Genomic DNA, 23,280 nt, shown 5'->3' on the forward strand with positions numbered 1-23,280 from the left:
TTCAGAGCAGCGCACTGCGCAGGTGGATAAGGAGGAGGTGGTATGTGGTCCTGGTTAGGAAGGCAGAGGTAAGTGGGTAATCCTGTAAAGGCCCAGGAACACCGCCAAATGCATCTGGTAGCTCATCACAGAGGAAATGCGCGTAGGATGATGCAGTGATGTCAATGGAAAGACATTAAAAAGGGCAATTTGGAATTACTCAACTGCACTTATGTGATATGATATTGAAGTAACCAGGTGTAATGCTAAAATACTCAAGGTAAAGACCCCTAAGATATCAGCTTGTTTAATTAGTACTATTAGGATAATGATAGGCATAAAGTTAATGATACATCTACACAGCAATGTCTCTGTGAAGCCCCTTGTAGTGTAAGAACTCCCTATTATCATGGATATACAATACCAGTGTGCCATGGGGTTACCAATGCAGGTTGACCCATAGGTAGCATGGCAAACTTTTTGTTTGGTCTGCAAGAAAATGTGTGACATGACCCCTCTCAGCTCTGCTAAAAGGGCTTCCTTATTGAGGTAGGCTACTTTCACATATGGGTTTTGGTTCCAGGTTTTGAGATCCGGCAGAGGTGGTTCCGTTTTGATCACACATCAGTATGCATCCCTTCCGTTAGGATGCACTTGTGTGAAATCGAAACAGAACAAACCCCATCCGTCACTAAATACATTGAAAATCAATGGGTGACGGATCATGGTTTGTAGGATTGTAAGAAACGGTTCTGTCACCATTGACTTGTTTCGGAAGGCACCCTGATGCATCCTGAACGGATCTCTTTCCATTCAGAATGCATGGGCACAAATTGGAACCGTTGTGGCCTGGTTTTGAGATCCTCTGCCGGATCTCAAAACCAGAATGCCAAAACGCATATGTGAAAGTAGCCTTACATGTATGTCAAGCAGTTTTGTTTTTTGGGTAAATGTAGAGAATTAAACACTTTTATCTTCCTCTTATTTATAGGTTGCACTGATACGACATAAGGATGAATACGTCAATGACAAAGTACTGGGGAAGAAGGACTGGCACGACTATGAGTACATTAGACAAGACCATGATCGAATAGGTAATGTGGAGAAACCTTCCTCATCTCTCACATGTATAATTCTCTATTATACCACTGGTCATTATCATCTAATTGTGATCTATCTAGTAAGCAGTCATTGCTCCACCACCCAATAATCAGGCGCTACCAGAGGTGCAGAACTTACACCAACAACACACCATTCAGTGGTGAAAGCAAGTTTTTAGACATTTTTGCAGGATATTTCCATGAACTTCCAGACTGTATGTCCAATAGTTCAGAAAGAACTGTTTTTACAGTTTTCTTAATACTTTATATAAACCATTAAAAATGTTTCAAATGAAAAGTACAACTCCTCCTCCAACAAACAAGCCCCTGTATGGCAATGTCCCCTACCCCCATTTGCTTGTTTTTTTAAGAGGTTAAAAGAAAAGAAAAACCCTACTTTACTTATTATATTCCATATTAGAGTTCTGCTCCGGCTCTCCACTGACGAGCAGTGCGTCTCATCGACTGTCCTTGCATTGAGCTTGTGAGTAGGGATGAGCGACCTTGTGTTTTCAAGTTTAGCGTACAATGGTCGGGTTATCTTAAGAATTCTGTTATGGATTTTGCTACCACGGACCATAAGTTATGGTCCGTGGTCACGGAATCCGCAACTGATTTGTTAGATAACCCGAACCTTGTGCGCAGAACTTGAAAACACAAGGTCGCTCATCCCTACTTGTGAGGGCACGTCTGTGCAGTCCATGTGCCTGGACACAAGCGTGTACAACTCAACCATGCTTTAACATCCAAGATGCGGCCCAGTGTGGGATATAGGTGACGCAGAGCCCGGAGATGTGTTTGTCGGGAGTTTCTCATGAGCATTGCTTGTAATGAATGTCAAATCTTCTCAGGAAATGGCGAGCAGGGGAAACCGTTCTCAATGACAGATGCAGACCGCGTGGAACAAGCATACCGCGAGAATGGCTTCAATATATACGTCAGTGATAAAATCTCACTTAACAGGTCTCTTCCAGACATCCGGCACAAAAAGTAAGTAAATCATCCAATTTAGCTGAAAATTAGACCCTCATAGACTTCAATGGTTATTGTCTGTCCATCTATTTGGTTTTAAAGGGTTAGTAGTTCATCTTCCACTCTTCTTCTGCCCCAGGTTCACAGACTTTCAACTCCTTAAAGTAATTTCAAGAGGTTCTTCAGTACAGAATGAATGGTTGAGGGGGTTAATGAATTGCCCCATGGTGTATTACGTGATGTGGTCATAGGGGTGGGATGTAGACATTGTTCTGGACTGCCTGTCGATAGTCCCATAGAAGAGCACTGTAGTCATCTTTTCCCAAGGATACACATGGCTGAGATCAGAGAGCAAAAGATTGCATTTAGATAGATCTTTTAAAACCATGAGGACATTGGATCATTAGGTTAGGAAGAACTGGTCGGAAAAGTTCTGGGAACACAAAATCTGTAATAGATGAGTAAAGAGGCAGCTTTGCTCTTAGGGCATAATCTCCTGTGTTGCTGTACGGTGTCTAATTTCCTCTCCTGTAACCTATTATTTGGAGTGCAGTGACAGAGAAACTCTATCTTAATTCTCCGTACGTGCAGCTAGCGCACTCGATTTCTGCATTCAGCTGAGCTAATAAGAGCGATGTCCTTAAGGAGAAGCTCCTTGTGATGGTAGAAGACACCAGTCTGCCTTCTTCTCGGCATAGTGTGCTCCACGGGGCTGCCAAGCTTCTCGGGGATACAAATGACATCCATACAGATGGCCTATATTCACCCTCGAAGGGTGCGTCTACAAAGCTGGGGTTTAGAAGATGGAAATAAAGAGATGGATGTGATGGAGACGGTAAAGAGGGATAGAAAGAGAGAGCTGAAGAGAGGGATAGCAAGAAAGCAACAGAGAAGGATAGAAAAAGATAGAATTAAAGGGGTTGCGTCACTCCAGCAAATAGCATTTATTATGTAGAGAAAGTTAATACAAGGCACTTATGTATAGTAACTAATAGGAAGTAGTATATAAGGCTGAAAAAGACATCTGTCCATCCAGTTCGGCCTGTTATGCTGCAAATTGATCCAGAGGAAGGCTAGCACGGCCACCGCTGAAGGGTTACAGGGTGGTCGTAACCATGGAAACGAGCAGTGTATAATTTGATGGAAAAATGGATCCAACCAACAAGAAGCAATGTGGAGAATCACAATAGATTAGTAACTTCCTGATATTAACTTTCTCTACATAATAAGTGCTATTTGCTGAAGTGACAAAGAAAAGTGAGGATAGAGATGGAGAAAGAGAGAGAGGAAGAAAAAGAGGGAAATGTAGAGATGGAGGGAGAGAGGATAGGAGATGAAGAAGATGATACGGATAGAAAGGAAAGTAAAGAGTGGATAAAAAGTATACTAGGAAGAAAGAGACAGAACACAGAGTCATTATAGAAAGGGAGAAATAATAAGGGTCCATTCACACGTCCGCAGAATGGGTCCGGATACGTTCCGCAATGTTGCGGAATGAATCTGGACCCATTAATTCTCTATAGGGCCGGAAGAGATGCGGCTCCCAAAAAAATAGAACATGTTCTATTCTTGTCTGTAATTGCGGACAAGAATAGGCAGTTCTATGGGGGTGCCGGCCGGGTGTATTGCGGATCCGCAATGCACTACGGACGTGTGAATGGACCCTAAAGGGAAGATAAAGATGTACAGAAAGTGAGGCAGATTTTCTGTAGAGTATGTATGTGTGCTGGTCTTTTTGTGGTACCGGTTTCTTCCGCGGCCTCTCCGTGGCAGAATGCTTAGTATTGAGAAGTCCGCGGCATGTAGGGAGCAGTAAAATGGAAAGAACATTGCCTTATGGCACCATGAGAGCAGAATGGTTACGACCTGTCCCCTCGTCCTTCCATCCTCAGAATTGCACAGAGCAGGCTAAAGGCTTTCCAGTGAACCAGTCTGAACTGTAGTCCAAATGTAATCTAATTTCAATGTAATCCATTTTGCTCACCACGCATTAGTGACCAGAGTTGCAGGATGTCTCGGGTGGTATCTGGCAGTTCTGTATATATGCTTTCAGAAGTCAAGAAACGACAGGAACTGTTTTGCATACCTTCTTTATAGAGGTTGTGCCACAAAAAATGTTATGCATTTTTGGAACTAAATACTTTTGTAATTGAATGTAATAAAAAATGTAGCACAGCCATTAAACTAATTCAATAAACTGTATCTGTATAGCGCCACCTGCTGTATGGTAATTTCCTTATTTCATGTCCACCTCACTTAGGTGGTCTCACTCGCTCTATTTAAATCTTTAACTGTATCCAGCCCTGTCTTCTGTTAGAAGCTTAGATAATTTTGTACTCTGCACACCTTGGATCCAGTGTGGGTGCCTGTGAGAGTGGTTTAGACAATATAAGTTAAATCCACGGCACTCCGGAGTGCCGTGGATATAACTTATATTCTGTTAGAAGCTGTGACAGTTGCTACAGCAGAAAGGACATGCCCTCTGAACAGCCAGCGTAAAATCTACCAGAGCAATGCATGGGGAGATCTCTGGACCCATGTGAGGTACAGGGCTGGTTCTAGCTTTTTTAGAAAGAGACTGTCATGTGCTATGTGATGTTTGATTTTAATTTTTTACATCAGTCATGACATAACCCCTTTAAAGTAAGCCATGTAGAGATGTTGTGAGTCAGCTCGGACCCCAACTGAATGCAGGGGGCACCAGCTTTCAGACTAATGTTGAATAGGAATGAATGGGACCACTATGCCCATTCTCTATGCAATAAGCGCCTCCAAACAATATGACATGAATGTACAGTTACAGGCTACCATGGCTGATGTGCGAAGCAAACACTACATGTTCCTGTAAGGAGTTACCACCTAAAGAGGCCACCTTGTCTTTGGTAGATGGATATCACACAATTTTAATCAAATATGTGCTATAAGAGCCTCAAATTACAGCAAGTCTAGCAGTAATGTAATTCAAGATAATTCATGGCCATGCTCTATGATGTGGCAGAAGGTTTTATAGCGGGAACCTGTCATCGGGGTTATGTTCTCTGAACCATTCAATCAAGCCGAGCCTCACAACCAAGTCTTGTCTCCATGACGGGCTCGTTTTTTAACTATTAGAGGGGAGATTTTATCATTCCCCTTACACCACTTTTCTGGTGTATATGAAAACAGAAATCTTCGGCACCTCTGAGCTGATAGATTTCAGATGAGGCCTGAACCTCGCCATAAATTAGGCACATCGAGATATCAAGACCAGCACAGCACACGTCGGTCTTGATAAATCTTTCCCTATGTTTTCTGTAAAGGGTACTTTCACACTAGCGTTAAAGTTTTCCGGTATTGAGTTCCGCATTACCAGAAAAAAAACGCATCAGTTTTATCCCAATGCATTCTGAATGGAGAGCATTCCGTTCAGTATACATCAGGATGTCTTCAGTTCAGTTCCTTTTATGGTAGTTTTTCCGGATGACACCGGAGAGACTGATCCGGTATTTCAATGCATTTGTCAGACTGATTCGGATCAGAAAACAAATGGTATCCGTTTGCACATGGATTTTCAGATCCGGGAGGCAGTTCCAGCAACGGAACTGCCTGCCGGATTCCTCTAACGCTAGTGTGAAAGTACCCTAAGCCTATCATGAGGGACCCTGTGGAAATGTTTTGGTAACAGGTTACCTTTAAAATAATATACAGCCTAGGTTCTCAGTCTGTGATATATGTAGGTGGTACATGCCATGTCTCCATGGAGCACTAGCACCATGCTCAGATTGGACTTTTGAAGGTGTGCTCTCCTAAAGGCAGCCACTATGGAGGCCAGCACCCCTAACCCCTTTTTAATCAGATTCGTGTGTCAGCACATGGCAGCCATTCAGATGAATGTTCATTGTGGATGGACTAGGTCTGCCAGAGTGGGAGTCACTATTACATAACTACCCTTCTCCAGTGACAACCATTAGTCATCAGTGAGAGACAACATGAGGATGAAGGTGGAGGTGGTGGCTCTGCTCTCCTTATGAGTTCTCTGTATTCTTTCTAGGGGCTATTAGACACTGTGCACCAGTGAGAAACTGCTTTAAAGAGGATCTATCACCTAGGGCTGAAACAATTACTCGATTGAATCGAGTACAGGTCCTTCTAAAAAAATTAGCATATTGTGATAAAGTTCATTATTTTCTGTAATGTACTGATAAACATTAGACTTTCATATATTTTAGATTCATTACACGCCAACTGAAGTAGTTCAAGCCTTTTATTGTTTTAATATTGATGATTTTGGCATACAGCTCATGAAAACCCAAAATTCCTATCTTAAAAAATTTGCATATCATGAAAAGGTTCTCTAAACGAGCTATTAACCTAATCATCTGAATCAACTAATTAATTCTAAACACCTGCAAAAGATTCCTGAGGCTTTTAAAAACTCCCAGCCTGGTTCATTACTCAAAACCGCAATCATGGGTAAGACTGCCGACCTGACTGCTGTCCAGAAGGCCATCGTTGACACCCTCAAGCAAGAGGGTAAGACACAGAAAGAAATTTCTGAACGAATAGGCTGTTCCCAGATGCTGTATCAAGGCACCTCAGTGGGAAGTCTGTGGGAAGGAATAAGTGTGGCAGAAAACGCTGCACAACGAGAAGAGGTGACTGGACCCTGAGGAAGATTGTGGAGAAGGACCGATTCCAGACCTTGGGGGACCTGCGGAAGCAGTGGACTGAGTCTGGAGTAGAAACATCCAGAGCCACCGTGTACAGGCGTGTGCAGGAAATGGGCTACAGGTGCCGCATTCCCCAGGTGAAGCCACTTTTGAACCAGAAACAGCGGCAGAAGCGCCTGACCTGGGCTACAGAGAAGCAGCACTGGACTGTTGCTCAGTGGTCCAAAGTACTTTTTTAAGATGAAAGCAAATTTTGCATGTCATTCGGAAATCAAGGTGCCAGAGTCTGGAGGAAGACTGGGGAGAGGGAAATGCCAAAAGGCCTGAAGTCCAGTGTCAAGTACCCACAGTCAGTGATGGTCTGGGGTGCCATGTCAGCTGCTGGCGTTGGTCCACTGTGTTTTATCAAGGGCAGGGTCAATGCAGCTAGCTATCAGGAGATTTTGGAGCACTTCATGCTTCCATCTGCTGAAAAGCTTTATAGAGATGAAGATTTCATTTTTCAGCACGACCTGGCACCTGCTCACAGTGCCAAAACCACTGGCAAATGGTTTACTGACCATGGTATTACAGTGCTCAATTGGCCTGCCAACTCTCCTGACCTGAACCCCATAGAGAATCTGTGGGATATTGGGAAGAGAAAGTTGAGAGACGCAAGACCCAACACTCTGGATGAGCTTAAGGCCGCTATCGAAGCATCCTGGACCTCCAGGCTGATTGCCTCCATGCCACGCCGCATTGAAGCAGTCATTTCTGCAAAAGGATTCCCGACCAAGTATCGAGTGCATAACTGAACATCATTATTTGAAGGTTGACTTTTTTTGTCTTAAAAACACTTCTTTTATTGGTCGGATGAAATATGCTAATTTTTTTAGATAGGAATTTTGGGTTTTCATGAGCTGTATGCCAAAATCATCAATATTAAAACAATAAAAGGCTTGAACTACTTCAGTTGGTGTGTAATGAATCTAAAATATATGAAAGTCTAATGTTTATCAGTACATTACAGAAAATAATGAACTTTATCACAATATGCTAATTTTTTTAGAAGGACCTGTAATTTGACACACAAAAATCCTGAATGCAAATTTTTAGCATCGAGGATTCATTTGTGTCATGTGACCACAGAGCGGCAGTGAAGCGCTTGCTATTACTTACCGCTAGGTCACCCGCTGGCCCTCACCGCACTGCACTTTCCTCCTGACACATCATCAGGACATAGTGCACGCATAATGTACGTAAGCGCTGTGTGACATCAGAACGACAGTGCAGTGTGCGAAGAAGAAGATGGGTGAGCTGTGGAGCAGCGCCGCTAGAGGAAAGTATTTTATTTCACTTGCACTGGTGATATGGCTAGGAGGGGGAGATGGTGGCACTGGGGGACAAGCTGGTGGCACTGGGGGACGAAGCTGGTGGCAATAGGGGAGAAAGCTGGTGGCATTGAGGGGGCAGTTGATGGCCCTAGGAAGGGGAGCCTGATGGCACTGAGGGGGCAGCTGATGATTCTTTTAATTAGTTTTTGTTATTAGAGTACTCGATTAATCGTTGGATTAATTGACAGAATACTTGATTACAAAAATATTCGATAGCTGCAGCCCTACTGTCACCTCCCCTGACGTGTCTTAGTACCTTCCTGCATTCTCCATGTAATTACAGTTGTGGATGATCACTTCTCATAACTCTATGATGTGAAATTCCTTGATTATTCCTATAGAACTCTAACCATAAATTGCCAGCAGTCTGCAGTAAAGGTCCAGATGGGTGCTGCCAGTTGGGTGGAGGGGCAGTTCTCTGCACAATCTTAAGGACGGATTAGACAATGCCAGACTGTACAAAGACACAATCCAACAGAAGGACCTTTATTGCAGACTGCTAGAAAGTCATTCATAGACTTGTATTAGGAATAATCAAGGAATTGCAAGAAGTTAATACTAAAACAGATGTCAGGAGAGGTGACAGGTCCTCTTTAGAGAGGCGTTTATGGGTTTTCTCAGGGATTTTCATATTGATGGCCTATCTTCAGGATAGATCATAAATAAGAGATCAGCAGTAGGGATGGGCCAACTTGTGTTTCAAGTTCATTGTACAAGGTTCGGGCTATCTAAGGAATCAGTTATGGGTTCTGCTACCCCAGACCGTAATGGAATTGTTAGATAGCCCGAACCTTGTGCACTGAACTTGAAACACTCGACACTAATCGGCAGGAGTCCAATTCCCAACACCCCCACCCATCAGCTGTTCGAGGAAGGCACTGCACTCACTGGATGCCACAGTGCCACAGCCTCCACACGGCCTACCAAGCACAGCACTCCCCATTGATAGCAGCTCAGCTCTATTCACTTCCGATGAACGTGACATCACGTGGCCTAGGAAGAGGGAGGGCTAAGTCTCTTTATACTGCTGTTCGGCAAATGTGCCATGAGTAGTACCCTCGCCGATTGATTAACTATCCTGAGGATAGACCATCAATATGCAAATTCTGGAGAACCCCTTTAACCTAAATTTGTATGGAAAAATCCGTTTAATAGTGCATCCTGCTAAAATACAGCTGATGTATAGTGACCAGGTCATTAAGGCTGGTGTCACAGAGGTTTTTGTGGCTGTTTCTGTAGCAGTTTGTCATGCAGTTTTTTGAGCCAAAGCACAAGGTGGATCCAGCAGGAAGGAGAAGTATCAATCCTTACTTATTTATCCATTTCAAACCACTTCTGACTTTGGCTACCACATCCCAGGTCTATTATACTTTACTCATATCATCATGTGAGTACAGTACAATAGATCCGCAATCAGATAGGAACGGACTGTATCATAGATCACAATGATACCGTCAGGGGAGTCGTGGTCAGGCCGGGAGATCGCGGTTACGTGGATCAGCTCTTATTCATATGCCCTAGTACAGTGATGGTGAACCTCTTTAGAGACCGAGTGCCCAAACTGCAACCCAAAACCCACTTATTTATCGCAAAGTGCCAACACGGCAATTTAACCTGAACACCAATATCCTATATCTTCCATGTACTTTATCATGTAGCTATAATAGCCTGCCTACATTCAGTGCGCTGCCTGTGCTGTTCATAGTGCATCCTGCGCTGAGGAATAGCAGGAAAAGTCTAAGGCATATTGGTACACCATAGACTTTCTCCAGGGTGCGATAGGTTCGCCATCACTGCCCTAGTAGGACATATGGATGGTATTAGTGGACTCCCCATAACCAGAGCAGCACAGTAGGAGGAAGCAGAACCTACCTCATTGTTATATGTTGAAGGGAATGTATCAGCTATATTTTTTATTAGTTAAAACAAGCTAGTGAAACATTGCTTTGTAATCTTTTCATTTTCTAATACTAGATTGTGTTCACTTTCTTATTATGAAGTGGCCATCTTTACTGATCTGCTGTTAAAGGGGTTGTTTGAATTCAGTAACACCCCCCCCCCCCCCCCCTGTAAACTTACGAAAATAACAAAAGAAGCGATACTCGCCCCGTTTCTCCCAGCACTAACTTCATCTTCCTGGCTGCAGTGGTGACGTTCTGTGCACACAGGTCACCATACAGCCAATCTCTGGCCTCAGCAGTACAAAGGATGTCACTGCTATGGCCTGGGATTGGCTGCAGCAGTGACCTGTGTCCACAGAACATCACCACTGCTGCCAGGAGGATAACGTCCATAGCAGCAAAGACCAGAGAGCAATGCCTAAGAGAAAAGGGGCGAGTAAAGATTCTTTTGTTACTTTAGCAAATTTATAGGGGCTGCCCCATTTTTTTTTTATTGCATTCGGGCTCCTCCTCCCCCCCCCCCCCAGACATCTCGCCTGGCCCTGTCAATCTCATGTCTGCCAGGTGTACCCAGGCATCAGTGGCACATGTGTAGTCAGTATGATCCTGTGTCTGTACTTGCTCCAATACTCTGAGCAACAGTGTGAGCTCGAGACTGACAGAGCCAGGTAGGGCTGCAGCTATCGACTATTCTTGAAATCGAGTATTCTATTGATTAATCCAACGATTAATCGAGTACTCTAATAACAAAAAACAAATTAAAATAATGTTTTTCTTTATAAAAACTCATCAGCCCCCCACCCTGTGCCATCAGCCGCGCCCCTTGGTGCCATCAGCTTCCTCCCCCATTGCCACCATCGCCACTTCCTAGCCATGTCCCCAGCGCCAGTGAAATAAAATACTTTCCGCTCGTCCATCTTCTTCGCACACTGCACTGTCGTCCTGATGTCACACAGCGTCAGGTCATAGTGCACGTAAGCGTGTACTATGTCCTGACAACGTGTCAGGAGGAAAGTGCGGTGAGAAATAGCATGCACTTCACTCCCGCTCTGTGGTCACATGACACGAATGAATCCTCGATGCAAAAAATTTGCATCGAGGATTGTTTTTTTTTAATTACTTGATTCAATTGAGCACGGTAATCGTTTCAGCCCTAGGGCCAGGCGACCGGTCAATAGGTAGGGGAGAGCGGGGACAGCCCCTGTTTCAGAAGGCTGATTTTGAATTAATTTGATTTGTTAGAATCAGTTTGTCTTCTCTAGTTATGACCATAACTTAATAATATTGTGTTTTACAATATCTTAAATTGTAATCCTGCTTATGATGGTAATGAGATGACTGCTTGAAAGTGATCTGGAAAGAACAAGAGTTATAATTAGCCTTAGTAGCCAGTGAGAAAACTGCAAGATTTTCAGATTTTCTTTAAGTATAGATAGTGACATGGGAAATTAAACTATCTGTAACAGTCATTTTTAACAATAATAAACTTGATTTGAAAAATAGCATTTTATGATGACACATTCCCTTTAAAGAGATGTCCAAACTGTTCAATCCCTTTAAGTTATGCTTATTCCTATTACTTGAATATAATCACATTTTTGTTTGAAAAATGTATAAATAAATGTAGGTGGAGAGCCTCTTTAAATGGCTTTTTAGTGATAGACTTCAAGATGGTGTCCTTCTGGTTCTCGTTCACGGGCATTACTGAGTAGATGAACCGCGGTGAGAGCTGGCTGACATATTGCTCGCTCTCTGTGGCATCTTTCCACCGAGACCTGTTCTGCATCTTTCTTCCCTGTTTATTATATCATTACACGTAGCTCTACAGATAGCCAATTGTGAGTCCCATCTGTAGTTTCACACCTCTCAGCTGGTGTCCTCCCAGACGTTACCAAGCTGTCCTCATTTGACATGAGCTCAGGGCATGTTCTGCATATGAAGCTGACAGCTGTCCCTTTTATGTCCCCTCTCATTTTTTTCTAGCTGCAAGAACAAGCTCTATACGGCTAAGCTGCCAAACACCAGCGTGATTATCCCCTTCCACAACGAGGGCTGGTCCTCCCTCCTGCGCACCGTGCACAGCGTACTCAACCGCTCTCCCCCGGAGCTCATCGCCGAGATTGTGCTTGTGGATGACTTCAGTGACAAAGGTGCGTGCCTGTCCTCCACGCTCTACCGTGCCAGACGTTTTTGATGGGGGAATGAATTTCAAGGCAGTCAAAGGGATGCACAGATATCATTGTGGAAGCGCTTCAAAGAGAACATCGGGTCCTTTCTCTGCAGTTTTCATAGGTCCTGATGGGGAGAAAAGGAACAAAAGTGCACATAAAAGCCTTCAGATGACTTTAATGTATTGTGTATGTTCTCCAGAAACTTAGGACACAGACCGCTTTTATTTTTAATGCTTTTTTTCCCCCATACTTTTAGTTATGTCCTTAGTTTGCTTTTATTGATGTGGTCTAGGTGACGGTTCTGCTAAGAGCTGAACCTTAAAGGGACACTATAATAGCAAGGATAATAGAAACGTCTTTGGTAAATCCAGCCAATTTTGGCAACAAAAGCAGACAATGTAAAAATGACAGTGGGTTCAGGGACATTATGTTGCTGATAGATCCTACTAAAATTGGCTTCAGTTATCCACAAACATGTCCTGTATGTGGCTACCATGAGGCCGGGCATACATATAATATAGCTGATGGCTGAGCGTGCGTGTTTATTTCAGAGTGACAGGGAGACCAGTTGCTTTTAGACAGCTGAAGAAAGGGATCGGGCATGTTGAAATTCAACATAACCATTCTAGATTTCATTCCATTTTAGATTGTCCCTTATGGTAGGCTAGTTTCACACTAGTGCTAGGGATCTGGCAGGCTGTTCCACCAGGGAATAGCCTGCCTGATTTCTCTGCATTCTGGCATTGCCGGAAGCCTGACCGTCCTTGTCCGGCCCCAGTAACTATAATGGTGTCCGGCAGAGATCCGGTCGCATCCCAGCAAATAAGCTGAGAATCAGCTGGAAGAAAACTACTGTGTTTATTCTGCTGCAGCTCTCCTTATCACAGCTCAGAGGGCATGTCCTTTCTTCTGAAGCTCTCCCTATCACAGCTCAGAGGGCATGTCCTTTCTTCTGAAGCTCTCCTTATCACAGCTCAGGGGGGGGTGTCATTTCTGCTGCAGCTCTCTCTATCACAGCCCAGGGTGTGTGTCCTTTCTGCTGCAGCTCTCTCCTTATCACAGCTCGGGGGGGGGGTCTTTTCTGCTGCAGCTCTCTCCTTATCACAGCTCGGGGGGGGGGTCTTTTCTGCTTCAGCTCTCTCCTTATCACAGCTATGGGGGTGTGTCATTTCTGCTGCAGCTCTCTCCTTAGCACAGCTATGGGGGGGTGTCATTTCTGCTGCAGCTCTCTCCTTATCACAGCTCAGGGGGGGTGTCATTTCTGCTGCAGCTCTCTCTATCACAGCTATGGGGGTGTGTCATTTCTGCTGCAGCTCTCTCCTTATCACAGCTCAGGGATGTGTGTCATTTCTGCTGCAGCTCTCGTGATCACAGCTCAGGGGGTGTGTCCTTTCTGCTGCAGCTCTTATGATCACAGCTCAGGGTATGTGTCCTTTCTGCTACAGCTCTCTACCTGTAACGGTCATAGCTGTTGAACATGTGCATCCACCTTAGTAGATGAAGGTGGACGTGCACATTACTATACAGATCAAACACCACGGGGTGCCATTATAGTGGAGAAAAAAAGAATATTTCACAACTGGAGCATTTTTTTATTTTTTGGTAAGAGAAAGTACATTACAAAAGTAACTAGTTTTTCCCCAGTCGTCTCCATGACACCACATGCTGAGATTGACTCCCTCCTGATTGGACAGGAAAAACACAGAGAGGTTAAAACCCCCTCCTCACATCACCAGTGTTTTTCCTGTCCCATCAGGATAAGGAAGCAGGAGAGGTGCACGGAGCTCGTTGGGCTCACCTGGAGTATCGTCTCATCTACAGGCCGAGGTCGGATCTGCAGTGCAGCTCTCCCTCCTCTGTTCGGTTAGGCCTGGGCTCGGGCACACACGTAGTGCCCCTGCGAAGATTCCCTCTGCGGCGGTCCAGGAGGGCTTGATGCAGAGGGAAGGAGGACGCGGCGGATCGGCGCTGAGATGCGTCCCTTCCGGCTGGCAGGCAAGTGACGTCAGACGCCAGGGGCGGAGCAAGCGCGCTGACGTCATCCACATGCGCCACAGGTCCTGAAGCGAGGGAACACCATAAAAACGCACAGGACCTGGGTAATGGCGCCCTGCTTAAGCGTGGCTCATACTAGGAGCATCTTTGTGCGGTCGGGAGTCAAGATGAGCTGGAACCGAGCCTGCATCAAACCCTGGGACAGTGAGTAACATGCTCTCAGGCATATGATTTGTATGGTGGGTTCAGTTTGCTCATCCTTTCCTCCCTTAACATTTTCAGGGAGAAAAGGATTCCACTTCTGCAGCCCAAAAAAACAAAAAATGTGGTATTTGCGGCAAGAGATTATCTAACACAGGATCCAAAGCCCTGTGTAAAGAATGTACAGCCAGTGTCATCAAGGCTGAGTCTTCTGGTTTAATTGAAGACATTAGAAAAGTGGTAAAAGAGGAGGTCCAGCTAGCCTTAGCTGCCAGAGAACCCACTCCCCCCAAAGTTGCTCCCACTCAGGATTCCCGTAGTGTTAAATCACTCATCCTGGATTCCGACTCTGAGGGACTGGCGGTCTCAGACTCCGAATCGGTGCAAAAGCACCCAGGATCTTCAGACGAAGAGAGCGAATATAAGCGCTTCCTGTTCAATCCTGAAGATATTGAGGAACTTATCAGGGCCACCATTCAGATGGAGATGCCTAAAGCCCCTAAGTCTACCCAACAAGAAATATTTGGGGGTCTAGGGGAAAGAAAGAAGGCGGTTTTTCCTGTCCCTGATAGTGTACAAAAACTAATTCGATCAGAATGGGAAAAACCGGATAAAGGATCCTTTATCCCAAGGGGAATTAAGAGACGCTACCCCTTTAGCCAAGAGGATTGTACGGATTGGGAAACTATTCCAAAAGTGGACGCGCCTGTGGCCAAGGTAGCAAAACATACGGCCCTGCCGTTTGAGGACTCAGCACAGTTGAAAGATCCTCTAGACAGGAAAACGGAGAGTCTCTTGCGAAAGACCTGGGAGACTACGGCGGCCCTTCTCAAACCAGGCGTCGCCTCTACATGTGTGGCCAGAACACTGAACCTCTGGCTAGACCAGCTAGAGATACATCTGGTTAACAAAACGCCACGAGATCAAATTCTAGAGAGCTTGCCTCTACTAAAGATGGCAACCTCGTTCCTAGCAGACGCAGCAGCCGAATCAGTGAAACTATCTGCCCGTACAGCTGTTCTCTCAAATACTGCGAGAAGGGCATTATGGCTCAAAGCGTGGTCAGGAGACATCACATCTAAAAATAAATTAATCGCACTCCCCTTCCACGGTCAGTACGTCTTCGGTGAAGATTTGGACAAAATCCTAGACAACGCAACAAATAAAAAAAGGGGGTTTCCCGAGGAAAGATATAAACAAAAGAGACAGCCCTTTCGTGACCGATTTTTTTTCAACCCGAAAATAAAAAAGATAAAGGGAAGACTGGGAGGTGGAGTTATGCGAAGGGAGGCAGAGGGAGAAGTTTCCTCTTCAACCCAAACCGGGCAGAGGCCTCCTCATCCAATAGCAAACAATGACGCTATACCTGTGGGGGGAAGACTCAGCTCCTTTCTAAAATCTTGGGAGCACGTAACAAACAGCAGGTGGATCTTAAGTATTATACAGGAGGGTTATCAGATAGATCTTCTTTCTCCCCCCCCCCCCCCCTACAGAAATACGTAATCACTACCCTTCCCCCATCTCAAACTGTGACCTTAAAAAAAAGATATAAAAAACCTATTAACCTTGGACGCCATAGAGCCAGTTCCAAAAAATCAGACAGGGCTGGGATTTTATTCCCGCCTCTTCATTATAAAAAAACCAAACGGGAAATCCAGGGTAATTATAAATCTGAAACATCTAAACAAATATGTAAGATATCAAAAATTCAAAATGGAGACCCTGAAGTCAGCAGTGAAGCTCTTGAAGAAGGACGCGGTGATGGCCACAATAGATTTAAGCGACGCTTATTATCATGTTCCAATTCACAGGTCATCAAGGGAGTTTCTAAGGTTCGCAGTAAAATTGGAGGGAAACATTCAACATTTCCAGTTCAGGTGTCTCCCCTTCGGGATCTCTTCTGCCCCGAGGGTTTTTACCAAAATAATGGTGGAAGCCTTGACAACCTTGAGAGAAAAGGCAATTTGTGTGATCCCCTATCTGGACGACCTACTGGTAGTGGCAGACAACATAGAGACCATGAAAAACCATCTCGGGTTAGTCCTGGGGCATCTACAGAACCTAGGTTGGATCATCAATTGGGAAAAATCGGATTTAATCCCATCCAAACTGAAAGATTTTCTGGGCATAACCTTAGACACAGTCTCCCAAAGATCTTTTCTGCCACCTCAAAAGATAGTAAAGCTTCAGACAGCTTTGAGGAAGTTCAAGAAGGAGAAATTCTGTTCGATAAGACAGGCCATGAAGGTATTAGGGAGTCTGTCTGCTTGCATTCCAGCAGTAGCCTGGGCACAGTTCCATCTAAGACCACTCCAGAAATTCATCTTAGACAAATGGAACAGATCACAATTAACCCTAGAGAGGAGAATATTCTTAGATACAAAGACCAAAAAATCGCTAACTTGGTGGCTCAGCAGATCCAACCTAGAAAACTGGATTTTCTGGGCACAAGATCTCCCTCTAGTCATCACAACAGATGCCAGTCTCCACGGTTGGGGAGCGATCGTCCAGGGGAACTCCTACCAGGGAACATGGGGGAGTTACGTAAGTCAGCAATCCTCAAATTTCAAGGAGCTGAAGGCAGTGTGGGAAGCACTGAAACATACGAGTCAGCTGGCAGAAGGACGTCACGTCCTAGTCTACTCGGACAACGCTACAGCCGTGGCCTTCATCCAACACCAGGGAGGCACAAGGCATCACCTGTTACAGAACCTGGCGAACAAAATCTTTTCCTGGGCAGAAAGCAACATTCAATCTCTTTCAGCGGTTCATCTGAAGGGAGTATTAAACATTCAGGCCGATTACCTAAGCCGGCACAGACTAGACCCTGGGGAATGGATGTTAGCCCCAGAAGTCTTTCACTTAATCACAAAGAAATGGGGCAGGCCGACGATAGACCTGTTTGCATCCAGGAGAAATCATCAGCTAAACCAGTTCTTCTCCCTCAACCCCAGGGATCATCCGGGGGCAGTAGACGCCTTCAATCAGAGCTGGACAACAAACCTAGTCTACGCATTCCCCCCATTTCCGCTTATTCCCAAAGTATTACAGAAGTTCCTAAAGGAGAGTTGTACACTAATACTGATAACCCCCTTCTGGCCCAAAAGAAGTTGGTTCTCCCTCTTGAAAGCCCTCAGCGTGGAAGCTCCTTTCCTTCTACCTCGGAGGCCGGACCTTCTAAGTCAGGGGCCCATCACTCACCCAGACCTGGAAATACTAAAATTATCAGCCTGGATTCTGAAGAATCCAACTTATTAAACTTCGGTTTATCAAAAAAAGTAGTGAACACCTTACTCCTTAGCAGGAAGCAGACTACCAACGATAAGTACCAAAAAATATGGAAGAAATTCGCGGATTGGTCTGGAACCTCCTTCAACCAGTTCAGAGCCAACATCTCACTAATCCTGGATTTTCTTCAAGAAGGGCTAGATTTAGGGCTATCCCCTAATACCCTTAGGGTCCAGGTATCGGCCTTAGGGGCACTATATAATACCAAGCTAACGGAACATCCCTGGATATCCAGATTCCTTAAAGCAGGAGATAGGATCAGACCTACGATTAAAAACATGGTGCCACCATGGAACCTTAATACGGTACTAGGGGGTCTAACCTCCAATCCATTTGAACCTCTGGACTCTATTCACATCAGATGGCTTACAATTAAAACTATATTTTTGGTGGCAATAACCTCAGCCAGAAGGGTCTGTGAGCTGCAGGCCTTGTCCATCCAAGAACCATTCCTTACAATATTTGAGGACCGATTAATTTTCAAATTAGATCCAACTTTCCTCCCCAAGGTAGTCTCGACCTTTCATAGGTCTCAGGACATTGTTCTCCCTTCGTTCTGTAACGATCCGAAAAACGATCAGGAATCTACATACCACACATTAGACGTCCGGAGAGCGGTATTAAAGTACCTGGAAGCTACCAGTCTTTGGAGAATAGACAAAAATCTGTTTGTCCAATTTTCAGGTCCCAACAAGGGGAGGAAAGCGGCGAAAAGTTCCATCTCTAGATGGATTAAGATGGCCATCTCGGAAGCATACAAAGCTCAGGGAAAAGATGTCCCCGCTTCACTAAAGGCACATTCTACGAGAGGCATGGCCGCCTCCTGGGCGGAAAAAGCTTCAGCCTCCTTACAACAGATTTGCAGGGCAGCAACCTGGAAGAGAGCTCATACTTTCACTAAGCACTACAGGCTAGACTTAGCCGCTAATGATGACCTAAGATTCGGACGTAAGGTCCTGTCGGCAGTCGTCCCCCCCAATGATATCTTTGATATTATCTCAGCATGTGGTGTCATGGAGACGACTGGGGAAATGAGTATTACACTCACCGGTAATCCGGTTTCCTGGAAGTCTCCATGACACCACATACATCCCACCCTTTGTTCTGCTATTAGCTATTATCCTTTCATCCTGGGGTTCTTCGTTAAAATACACTGGTGATGTGAGGAGGGGGTGGGGGTTTTAACCTCTCTGTGTTTTTCCTGTCCAATCAGGAGGGAGTCAATCTCAGCATGTGGTGTCATGGAGACTTCCAGGAAACCGGATTACCGGTGAGTGTAATACTCATTTCACATTGGGTTATATAAAAACATTTAATAATGGCACTAACCCTTTAAATCACCCATTTTGCTGGTGGATAACGTCAGCAATTGTAATATATAATATGTTTAGTGGGGATTCTTAGATTTCTTTTTTCCTAGTAGCAGTATCCATTTCCTTGGCCACTTTGTTGCTCAGTGCTGTGAAGTGAAGAAGACACTGCAGCACTCTCTTGTCCCAGAAGTCCATGCAGCCAGCAAAAGCCATTTCTTTCTTCAAGCCTTCAATCAGATACAAGGAGGCACTAATTGCTTGCTGGAGGGCAATGTTTAGACTCTATTCAACCAGTAGACTTTTGTGATTTATCATTTTCTTTTCTTGAAGGAGAAAACTGAAGTGATTCAATTTTTTTATCTTTTTTTTTCTCTTCTTCGAGATGCTTGACGCTTTAACAGCTGAGACTGTGCACATAAATGGCCGTGAATCAGATTTTTGTGAGCAATGCTGGTTCCCCCTGCTGCCTTATCCAGACGGCTGCACTGGGAACAGGCTGCAGGCGATGGGTATTAATTGTGAGGAGTGCGTTATTGGCACAGGCAGGCAATATCAGATTTTAGTATCCTTGAGATGATGGCTCCAAAACCTGCACTTATTCTGAAGCTAAAATGTGGTTGCGCTGCACTGAAATGTTTCTGATGGTTAAAAGTTACTGAGGAGAGACAATGTGGTTTCTCCTGTCTGTACTGATAGAGATGCGACTATTTATTATCCAAATGTAGACAGAATTACCTCCATGAGATTGACTGCAATGGAGTCTGTTGTCGGCCGAAACGGCATGTTTTTTGGCATGAGAAGCCGAATTCGGTCAATCATTTGCCATTGTGCCCAAGGACACAAAAACTGACTGACTCGTTGCTAGTGGGATCATTCATCCGAACAATCCCATGGAAAACTGATGGGCCACAATGCGGTCGATCATTGTCTCAAATTAGATAGAAGTTGGTTGATGGTTGAACAGCAGTTGAGCAGTCATCTGGCGGATGATCATTTTGCAGACATAACCATATACATTTTAGTCCCAATTGGCCGTTACAGTTGTTCAAACTGCTCGTACACGTTCAATGAAAACAGGTGATGGACGGAAGATCTTTCTGGGAGCGTTCTTTTAAAGAAAGATCTTTCGTCCAGCTATCAGATGAAAACTTCAAAACGGCATGGTTCTTACCTGAGCGTTTTACAGCATGTACGATTGCGCTGTAAAACGCCCCAAGAAGTACAGGAGCTTCTTTGGGGTGCATTGTCGCGCGTTCCCGCACATAGACCTAGCGGGAACGCGCGACAATGGGCGTTTGCTTGTTTCCTCGGCACGTATGTAAACGCCCGATAAGCATGCTTGTAAATAGCGCTTATCGGGTACGCTTATGTGTGAACCCGGCCTAAAAGGGAAGATCTTGGGTTAAAGTTAGTTTTGAGCGAATCTGGTTCGGACGTATCTATCTGAACTCGATTTGTTTCAAAACTTTGTTTATAATATGTGCTCCGTACTGTAGTAAAATGTATGGGCTCCGCTGAGGCTTTAGTGGAGCCCATGAATTTTCCTGCGGTACGGAGCGCATATTATAAACAAAGTTTTGAAACTAATCTGGTTCAGATAGAGCAGTCAGAACCCGATTCGCTCAACACTAGTTTAAATGAATATAAGCCCTTTAAAAGGGGCAAGTTTGCATTATTAGCTTGAGTATTAATCCATGTAATAGTAGTGAAGGCACAGCTGCATTGGCATATACATAAAATAGAGCATTCATCTCATAGCTATTTCTATTTAGTCCAGAATTGTCCAGGTTCAGCAGGGGCTTTTTGTCCTGGCCATAGCGCTGCCTTGTCCACCATAAGGCACGTGAACAAATGAGTCAGAACCCAATGGAACAGAGCAGGTAAGTACGCTTCCCTTTGAAGATCTGGCGACATGGAGGGTGGATTAGGCTGAAAGGCCACGGAACCTAGACAATACTTTTAAAGGCTGGGTTCACATTTTGCGGCCGTGGAAGAACATTGCAACAAGTGAATTATGGCTACAGCATGTGAAACGAATATTACAAAAATGGGGTTCTCCAGGATTTTTATACCTTCAGATAGGTGGGAACTGGGGATCTGTTGTTCCGCAGTAGTTCTGGCCCGGGACCATACATACTGTGTAGTGGATGGAGCTGGTTCCATTCTGGGAGTTGTGCTCCATCCACTATACGGTGTACAGAGCTGTGTCGTTTCTCTGCATATTTACAGCGTTATTGCTACTGAAAAACAGCACATTGAGATCCAGCATGCCCATTCCCTCTTGCCTTGAACTCTGTTGTCGGGGGACTGTTGTCAGACCACAAACATTCGAGATCATTGTTCCAAATCTGACTTTTCTCTTGTGTCTAGTCGGCTTAGCATGAGCAAGATTAAAACATTTGGTGAGTAGTTAGCGGTAGTGTTGAACAAACTTGTGTTTTCAGGTTATCTAAAAATTCTGTTCTAGATTCCGCTACCACAGACCATAAGTTATGGTCCATGGTAGCGGAATCCATAACTGAATTCTTAGATAACCAGAACCTAAACCTTGTATGCCGAACTTGAAACCACAAGTTTGCTTAACACTAGTTAGCAGGCGACAGAGTGACCAGAACCTTCTCCCAACTTACAGAAGGAAGAGCAGCACTGGAGTACCAACTGCTGCTTGGACAAGTGGAACACTTGACTATAATAGTGGGAACATTGATTTAGTCCAGATAGTTTTGCGATAGAATTTCCTAGTTCGGGGATCTGGAAGCGGTGGGTTCTGTACACACAGTAGCCCTGGCAATCAAGATGTAAGAATACGTATTTATTTCGTTTTGCCTGATAAATAATTTCAGACGCCTTGGCAGCTCCATCAATATAGGAATCTTCATGCTAAATTTGAACAGCTGTTCTTTTTTTCTCAGCAATCAGAGTAAATTATTTAGCTGCGCTCTGTCTGCCAGAACCCTAATTGCCTCCCTGAGAGCCTCTTTATTTTTCCACAGACCTCCCGTCTGTTCCGTCCCCAAAGATTGCACTCCGGTAGAACAGTATCGGCTCCACTCTGTTGCCCTTTGGTTGCAGGTTGCCCTTCATCACTGATTAGAATCTTAATGGTACATTCGGTGCTTAAGTTATAATTGCAACCTGTTGGACCCATGAACACCTCGTCTATCACACTTAAAGGCAATAAAGCCTGCAGTAGCGATCTAATTTTGGGAGGTGTGGAGATCTTAAGCATACTCTACAGTATTACCATATACCGCATGAATATTCTGCAAAATTTTCTGCCACAGATTAGTCTCGTCATGAGGGTCGCACAGAAAAAAATTAAGACTAAACTTAAATCTTTTACGCTATCAACCTCAGATGTCTTGTCATGTACAGTAACAACGGGTTGGTCCTTTCCGAGCCTCTTGTTTTGGGGCTGAAGGACATCACTTTCCTCACAATTCAGGAATTTCTTGCCTGAATATACATATGCATTTACAGATGCAGCCAGGTCCATAAATATTGGGAGATCGACACAATTCTAACATCTTTGGCTCTATTCACCACCACAATGGATTTGAAATGAAACAAACTACATGCGTTTTAACTGCAGACTGTCAGCTTTAATTTGAGGGTATTTACATCCAAATCAGGTGAACGGTGGAGGAATTACAACAGTTTGCATATGTGCCTCCCACTTGTTAAGGACCAAAAGTAATGGGACAGAATAATAATCATAAATCAAACTTTAAATTTTTAATACTTGGTTGCAAATCCTTTGCAGTCAATTACAGCCTGAAGTCTGGAACGCATAGACATCACCAGATGCTGGGTTTCATCCCTTGTGATGCTCTGCCAGGCCTCTACTCCAACTTTCCTTAGTTCCTGCTTGTTCTTGGGGTATTTTCCCTTCAGTTTTGTCTTCAGCAAGTGAAATGCATGCTCAATCGGATTCAGGTCAGGTGATTGACTTGGCCATTGCATAATATTCCACTTCTTTCCCTTAAAAAACTTTGGTTGCTTTTGCAGTATGCTTTGGGTCATTGTCCATCTGCAGTGTGAAGCGCCGTCCAAAGAGTTCTGAAGCATTTGGCTGAATATGTTCAGATAATATTTCCCGAAACACTTCAGAATTCATCCTGCTGCTTTTGTCAGCAGTCCAATCATCAATAAATACAAGAGAACCAGTTCCATTGGCAGCCGTTCCAGAACTGTGAAGGCTTTTTTAAATGTCGTTTGGCAAACTCTAATCTGGCCTGTTTTTGAGGCTCACCAATGGTTTACATCTTGTGGTGAACCCTCTGTATTGACTCTGGTGAAGTCTTCTCTTGATTGTTGACTTTGACACACCTACCTTCT

At 44.5% G+C, this 23,280-nt stretch overlaps 1 protein-coding gene across 1 annotated transcript in view; it reads left to right on the forward strand.

Moving 5' to 3' along the window:
* GALNT10 (polypeptide N-acetylgalactosaminyltransferase 10) overlaps window positions 1–23,280 on the forward strand; it is a 167,440-nt gene that overhangs the window by 120,523 nt on the left and 23,637 nt on the right. Inside the window, exons 2-4 of the mRNA XM_044281185.1 lie at window positions 971–1,073; window positions 1,931–2,069; window positions 11,958–12,124. Coding sequence (XP_044137120.1) covers window positions 971–1,073; window positions 1,931–2,069; window positions 11,958–12,124 — 409 coding nt within the window. The remainder of the gene's footprint in view (window positions 1–970; window positions 1,074–1,930; window positions 2,070–11,957; window positions 12,125–23,280) is intronic.

The sequence above is a fragment of the Bufo gargarizans genome, chromosome 2 (assembly GCF_014858855.1).
Source record: "Bufo gargarizans isolate SCDJY-AF-19 chromosome 2, ASM1485885v1, whole genome shotgun sequence".
Lineage (NCBI taxonomy): Eukaryota > Metazoa > Chordata > Amphibia > Anura > Bufonidae > Bufo > Bufo gargarizans.